Below are 7,839 nucleotides of genomic sequence, written 5' to 3'. Positions count from 1 at the left end.
ACCAGCTGGCACTGAGGGGGAAAGAGGAAACGCTACTTGTGGCAAAGTACCATGAGGCACAGATCTTACCTCCACTTTAGAAACACTTCTCAGCTCTGAGTTCTAGTTAAACAGCTGGTATATTGCCCTGGCAGGATGAGCATGCCCTCAGACACCCTTTTGCTACATTCATTAACTGTAATTTATGAAAAATCATGGCAGAAAAAAATAACCTTCAAACTGAGTCTGCATTGAGCTACCCGTATCTTTTGCAAAGAGTGAGACAATACTTTGAGTTATTACAATGTGTAGAATGAACTTTTATTTTCATTCATCCTTCATTAATACCATACAATTAGATAGCAGTATCTGGAAAAAAAAATAAACTTGAAATAATTTAAAACAGAAGGCACAGAAAACCAAACCCAACTATCAGCTACAAGAAAAAGGGGAAAAATGTTTCAGGAAGCGAATTTATTCTGAAACGTTTTATCGCTAAATATTCTGATCAAAAGCTACAGCACACAGAAACAAAACTGCACAGTATAAGCTAACCCATGCTTTTGTTACATATAACATATAAAAGGAAAAAAATCTAAAAATATCTTCGCAGAATTTTGAATGAAAAGTGTAATTTTTAAAATAAAAAATATTAAATCTAATACATATGTCAAAAACTTCCCTAAAGTCTACACTAAGATGTACTTTACAAAAAAGTCTGCATTAAGGGCAAAGCATACAGCTAAACACCATCTGAGGACGGGAGAAAACTTGTTCTCAAATTAGTTAGAGTATCAAATAAATTTGGTGTTTGTTTCAGAAACAAGGATTCTCACTACAGTAATATACTGGAGAGGACATTCTTTTGTATTTTAGTATTATGAAATTAAACTGATAGTATACATTACAGAGAGGAATAAACCCACTTCACTTACATGAGATTTTTACTATTTTTTTCTTTTTCTTTTTTTGCAAAAGAGTAACTTCATTTCTTTTGAAAACAAAGCTACTGGAATTAATGACATGCGATAATATGCCCCAATATTATACCAGCTAAGTCTGAAAATAAAGTTCATGCTTCACAATTGAAATATGCTGTGACTCTCAAATACATTCTCTGGTAATTAATAATACAATACAGAGGTCATTCAGAAAATCAGTTCCGGTTGGGAACCTGGTTTATAAATGAAGCTCTTTTGCAAATACTGAGAACACTGACAACGCACAGGGTTAGCTCCAGGTCAGCACACTTTTCTGTGCTACACCCGTCTTTTCTTACACAAATGTGTGCTTAGCCTGCAAATATCATGGAAAGGCAAAGTCTAGAAGTTACAGGTTCATTTGTAAAAATACTAAATACAATCCAAGACAAATAGTGTTACCGACAACTTAATAGCAGGTGCTCTCTAAAGGGAAAAAAAAAATATCCTGAAATGCAAAAGAGGTCGTTTCAGCATTTGATATCAAGGCATTTGCACATTTGTCAGCAGATGACAGAGTAAGAGTGAACTTTGCAGTTGGACTTGAAATCAAAGAGTCTTCCTTCTAGCCTGCCCACCTGTAAACCATAACATATGGTTTCTTAATAGCTTGCTTTTTTCCCTGGAAATAATTCTCTCATTTAGAAAGTACAAGTCAAAGTATTGTTTCCACACTTGAATAAAGACAGCTGACAACTACAATAGAAATGGTAAAAATGATCTTCATAAAAATGTTCATCAAAATTCTCTGACATAGCAAAACATTCATTTGTGAAGTAAAGTCTAATACTGCAAGCCATTTACTCAAAGGCGACCTTGGGCACGTGTATTCTTGCCAGCATTGCAATGGAAATAACTTCCATATTTCTTGTCATTATAGGGTACAAACTCTGTAATATATTAAAGTTTCCTAACAAAGAGTCCAATTATTGCACTTTATAAAAATTCCAGTAATATCAGGCTTTTGTCCTACTTTTCTATGAACACTGATGCCCTGCAAGAAAAATCTGGGGGACCAAGTAATTTCTGATGAGTAAGATGGAATACTTGAATCAGTCTGAAATATGGAATCAAAATTGGAAAGGCTTAGAAAATGAAGAGATGTACCTTTGGAAACAGGTTTTGATTCATAGCAGCAGATAAATGTGTCATTCTGGAACTGACACAAGTTCTCTTTGAAGGGAACAGCGGTCACGTGAATATTACATTTATATATCATATATAACTTGAGGACTGTGCAGAGAAACCCAAAGAACTGCTAAGTTCTTCTGCTGACTCTACAAGCCTGATGAGAAAAACTCAATGACAACCATACTGGAGTGGGAGTTCCTCTGTGAGCTTGTGTACATTTGCATTTGTGTCAGCAACAGACACAGCAAACAGAAATAGCCATTTAAGGCTGGAAAAATACATAGAGTAAGTCTGAGAGGCCTGTAAAAAAGGAAAATACAGCAGTTTTGGCCCTGCTTATAACCAGCTGTATTAATAGGGGAAAAAAAGATAGAGGAAATTTTTGTGCCAGCTATCTAGAAGAAGATGCTGCTTTGAACAGAAGTGATTCACACATCTATATGAGGCTTCCAGGCCAGCAAATCACAGTTAAAGTCACTTTGTTCCTCTGCTCCTTCAGCATGGGAACGAGTGCAGAATGGCTCATTCCAACCGTGGATAGTCCATTTACAGCAACAATCATATCACCACACCTAAAAAAACACAAGAAGAAAAAGAAAAAACGACATTATGAGTCCTGCTCTGCTGTAATTAGCACACACCAACAAACAGCACTGCACTGCTGGGGTTTCCGTCAGGCTGGAATGGCAGCTAAAAAAACCCAAAGGGGTTCAAATTTTAAGTCTGTCCTACTACTGAAAGATATATTTGCTTATTGCAGGAGTGTTGGATTAAATGACCTTTAAAAGGTCCCTTCCAACTTGGAAAATATTCTAGGATTCTATGAAACTCATCTGGGAAATTCCCAAACTGCCAGAATTCAATTCTAATACAAAGGTAGTTCTGTATTAAGAACAGACCTAGAGGGAAACATGAAAAGAGCGAGTTGGAAAGACCTGATGGAGTCAGGAGAAGATAATGAGGTAGCACATGCATGACAGAAGCATTTCTGTTTGTTTGTGTGGATTATAGCACATTTACACCAAACATGCCTTTACTGTAGGAGGTGTAAGTAAAGATACTTATGGTTACCAACCAACCACATTCCAACCGAGAACCTTGTTTTCAGTGGCTTATGATTTTGTCAAATGTAACCGTTTGGCTTGAAATCTCCCTCAGCAGATGGTTCAACTGAGAAGTTGGAGCATCTCTGTGTTTTGAAGCAGGGAAGAGAAATTTTGGAAGGTGCTGCTTGCTGGCCCTGAGAAAATTGACCTCAAAGGGTTAAGTTTTGGTTTTTTCAGACACTCAAGAGAAACTTCAAAAAAGGCAGATAAGTCCTTCCAATGTTGAGATTGTTTCATCTCCAGACATCTCTTCTTTGTGACTTGAGTGTGGTGTTTGGCATTCCCCAGAGCAGTTGAACATGACCTGGGAGATCAAATGGGACTTTTCCTGAAACTGATCTTCCCAATTATTGGAGGCACCGAAATGGGTGGCAAAAAGATGCTTTCCTGAACTCTCCCGGTGCCCTCCACCTGGCTAGAGCAGAGGAAGAGGATGCAGTGTGACCAGTCAAATGTGCGTTCAGAAGTCCTTCTCTGTCAGAACCAAGGGAACCACATCACCCAAACCACAATGCTACAGTTCACTGACTGGCACCTCACTCACCCAGCCTTTCTGCTGAAGTCATTTCACCTTCTATAAAATCACACTAGACAGATCATGTAAGCAGAAAACTGTCTAAACTGTTCGGCTGTAAAGTTATTTACTACCTTCCCTTCTAGCCTAACAAAACATTTAGATAACTTAAAACAGAACAGCTTTAAAGAGACCTGCCCCACAATAACTAAAGATGCAGATTCTAAGGAGTTCTCCCTTATTAATGGCCCATTTTTAAGTCCATATTCTCAGCGAGACAGTACATTTTAACCAAGGGTACTATATCACAATATCATATGAGCATCTTTCCCATTCTTTACAAGGGGCTAAATGTGATCATGATGACTCTTCCCCCCTTCTTAGGAATGATTCTTGAATTTCCATTTGTGTGAAGACTTCTAGTTATTAAGTCCTCAACCTGAAATTCTTTGAGTTGAACTGAGATCTTTACTTTAATCCAAACTGTTCCACAGTTGGAAAAAAAAAAAGTAATTTTGTGTTCAGCCAAGTTATTTTTTCATTTATTTATTTAGTCATTGAACTGAAAAATCAATTACTGTCAAGGCTCTAAGCGTAAGCACATTTTTTCCTAAGCTACTTTGTAAGCAAATCTACACGTAAAAATCATGCCATGAAACTTCAAGTTGCATATTCTTGACTGCCACCTTCACAAAATCAAGTTTATGAACAAGAGAAACTTAAATAGGAATTTTAAGTCCTAGTTCTGAACTAATCCTACACGAGGCTAAGATCTGTATCTGGATACTAGACCTGGGGGCTGCATCCAAACATAACGCGTAAGTAAAATCATATAATCTTTAAGGTTAGAAGGGACCTCAGGAGGTCTGCAGTCCACCTTCTGCTGCAAGCAAGGTCAGCTGTAAGATTTCACCAGGACTCTCAGAGCTTTACCCAGGTACATCTCAGAAACCTCTAAAGGCAGAGACCACACAACTTATGACTATCCCCAGGGGAAGTAGTTTCTCCTTACAGTCTCAACCTTGTTTGTTCAGTTTGTGCCTGCTGTCTCTCATCCTCTTGCCCTGCATCACTGAAAAGCTTGGCCTCTGTCTCCTTGATAATCTCCTTCTATGTACTGGAAGAGGCTGTTGGCTGCCCCTGAAGCCCTCTCCTTGTGGGGCAAGTGCTCCAGCTCCTACCACCTCAGGGGCCTCTGCTGAACTTGCTTCATTTATCAGTGACTTTCCTGCCAACTAATGACTCTCAGGGCACTGCTAAGGGGACTTGATTCCTTAACCATCTTCTCAGAAATATTTTGCATCTATTTTCTTGCCCTTCCCTTAAAGCAGCAGCACCCATCTTCAGTACCAGGGTTTCCAGCAGTGGCTTCAGAAAGTTATATGAAAGGACAAAAGATTTTTCCCTACTTTACAGAGGTAAGTTCTCATTTCTAGCTGTTCTCTGGGAAGAAAAAAGCTAGCTAGTTCTGCACATATACATTGCATTTCTCTTGGCCTAGAGATCTACAGGGAGATGGAGACAGCAGGTGACATCAGCACCACAGCTGGGGAGGAGCACAGGAGATGGCAGAGATGTCAGCACAACCATCCTCTCTGACAGATATCCCTTCCCTGTTAAATCCCTGCACCACACATCAGGGAGGCAAAGCACTACAGGGCTGCATGATCCCCCAGCACAAGATCCTATAGTGTATTTCCTTAAACAATTAGTTGCACCAGCATGTAACTATTTAAAGGTGGTTTGTTGCTGTTATTACTATTAGTATTTCTACCACTATTATATTAGCTTACTTTAATCTTCCATCAAAGTACGCAGGAGTCCCAAGAACAATGGTTTTAATGAAGAAAGGCTGGTTTGTGTGGTTCTCCTCATAGCCACCGACGATGCTGAAGCCCCAGCTCCCTAAATTGCTCCGCCGCAGTACTACGTCATGGCAGCTATGTAGGCAGCTGTGGAATGGAAGCACAGGATAGCAAGAGAAAAAGCCGTGTACAGTTTTACAGTAGGTACAACATCTGCTGTCTCACCATTACCACTGTGCTAAGTGTGCAAGAGAAGGGGAGGGATGGTGATTAGACTTCTGTTCCCAGAGTAATTTTGCAATATTCAAACCAATTACCAAAAAACCCCACAATCTTGAGACAGGAAAGTGTTTTAAAAGAAATAACGCAGTGCTAGAACAATTACTTAAACACAGTTAACTCTGTAAACTGACAGTAATAGAACAGCATTTTAGAGCTTTTGCAGGTGGCAACAGTGTGGGTGGAAAATTGATACCTGATGTGTTTATCGAGAGTCAAAAATGCAGAGTGTTTTTCTTCCACCCCCAGTCAGTTTAGGCTTTTTCTACTTTAAGTAAAAATTAAAGTTCCATACACAATCTTTTTTACCTCTGAACTGATGCATCACCAGTAATGAAAATATAAACGACTAACCATTTTATTACACAGAACGTAAATAATTCAGATCACGCTTTACTAAGTGTCCTGCTATATGGTATCTTCTCTAGTGAAAATTAACTCTTGCCAATGAAGTTGACAATGACCGTAACTAAAAAAAGAACCAAAAAACCCCTCAAAACACAGACATTAACTTTTGAGTAAAAAGAGGCCAAGTTCTTTACTGTTTTTAAGAACAGCAGCACAATGCATAGCATAACTTTAGAAGCCATACACGGGCATCTGTGGTATAGAAGAAATAACCCACTGCTGAAGCAGAGAAAGGAGTACTTTTACCAGAACTGAGAGTCATTTATTGAGATTAGGTAACTTATTTATACTTGAATAAAAGAGAAATTAACTGACAGTTAAACAAAGAAAAAGTGAAATCTCTGGAGGACCAATGCATAGTTAGTTCTGTTATCTTTGGCTGCATTCTGCTACCAATCTGTCTGGTTGTTGTTTTGATTTTATGCTTAAAGTACAGACCTGGTAACTCTATCAGAGAGAAAGGAATTAACCTGCATGCCCTGACTGAAGTTAATAACACTATTTGCTGTAGCAGAAGCTCTTCTGGATAGCAAGCAATGCCAGAATGAGCTTATAGCTGCAGCCACATAAGAGTGAAAAACGAAGAGTACAAATGAAACATGGTGATGTCCATCAGATTACAGATTACTCAAGGGGAGGGAGCTCACTGCAAACTTTGAAGAGTTTTTGTGTTTGGAAGAGATGGTAGTGGATTCTTGAAAAAAAAAAAAAAGATGGGGATTTATAACTATAGGTTCATCTGTGTGCCTATAGTTACATGGCTACAGTCTTGACAAGGGATGTGTCAAGAGTGTCAGAACGGCCAAAGCCTAATCCAATATTCTGAAGTTAAATATTTGGCCTCATAAATTCAGGTAGCAGATTAGCAAAGAGACACACGGGTATATACTTCATATTTTTATTAATGATTACTCTGGTTTTAGGTATTTTACAGAAAGTTATTGTATGATTAAACAATATAAATGATGAATTGTGTTCAATGAGAAGATTCCACATGGGTAGTCACTATGATTTGTGAAGGGACGAACCCAGTCTATTCACCTTTGAGTTTCCCAAGGAAACATTGCTCCTGCTCACAGTCTGCTTCGTAAGCACACTGCCAACGAAATACAGTCAGGCAGGCAGAAATAATGGCAGATGTGTTGCAACTAGTAAGGTCTCTCCTTCTTTATCTCTCTTGGACTTAGCTTAAAACAGCTAACTAATTACTCTACTGATTCATTCCATACCTTGGAAGTCCCAGCCACATGACCCACGATGGTGACCAGCTAGCATCATATTCATTTTCACTGATGGTACTCAATTGTTCTTCATTAGCCTGGGGCTGTTCTTCTACAATCTGGACTTCCAGGGCTTTCAGGGCAACTATGGAAGAGGCAGCACTAGCTTTCAGCATGGCCACGGCCTCGCTGTGACTCAGGTTAGTCAGATCGATGCCGTTGATGTTCAGCAGTACATCACCTGTTCAAAGGCACAAGTGAGACCACATCAATCTGACAGTCCTTCCTACTGACAGCACCTCCCATGCCACAGTTTCATTCATACTGTATTTTTTGGACCTGAGACAGTCTGAACTAACAGACTGGGAACGTGAACAGCTCTGAAGCCTTACATTGACAGTTTGAAACGTTAATGTA

General features: G+C 39.1%; 1 protein-coding gene across 5 annotated transcripts in view; it reads right to left on the bottom strand.

The window, feature by feature from the left end:
- Positions 1-278: 278 nt before the first annotated feature.
- LNX2 (ligand of numb-protein X 2) overlaps positions 279-7,839 on the bottom strand; it is a 57,459-nt gene continuing 49,898 nt past the window's right edge. For all 5 annotated transcript variants that reach the window (XM_032680314.1, XM_032680317.1, XM_032680316.1 and 2 more), the window contains exons 8-10: positions 7,432-7,663; positions 5,504-5,662; positions 279-2,662 (exon numbers count right to left, since the gene is read on the bottom strand). In XM_032680314.1, the coding sequence (XP_032536205.1) occupies positions 2,527-2,662; positions 5,504-5,662; positions 7,432-7,663 (527 nt within the window). In that variant the 3' untranslated portion in view covers positions 279-2,526. The remainder of the gene's footprint in view (positions 2,663-5,503; positions 5,663-7,431; positions 7,664-7,839) is intronic.

The sequence above is a fragment of the Chiroxiphia lanceolata genome, chromosome 2 (assembly GCF_009829145.1).
Source record: "Chiroxiphia lanceolata isolate bChiLan1 chromosome 2, bChiLan1.pri, whole genome shotgun sequence".
NCBI classification, from domain to species: Eukaryota; Metazoa; Chordata; class Aves; order Passeriformes; family Pipridae; genus Chiroxiphia; species Chiroxiphia lanceolata.
The sequence above is the reverse complement of the archived record's forward strand: the minus strand, read 5'-3'. Positions and strand labels throughout refer to the sequence as shown.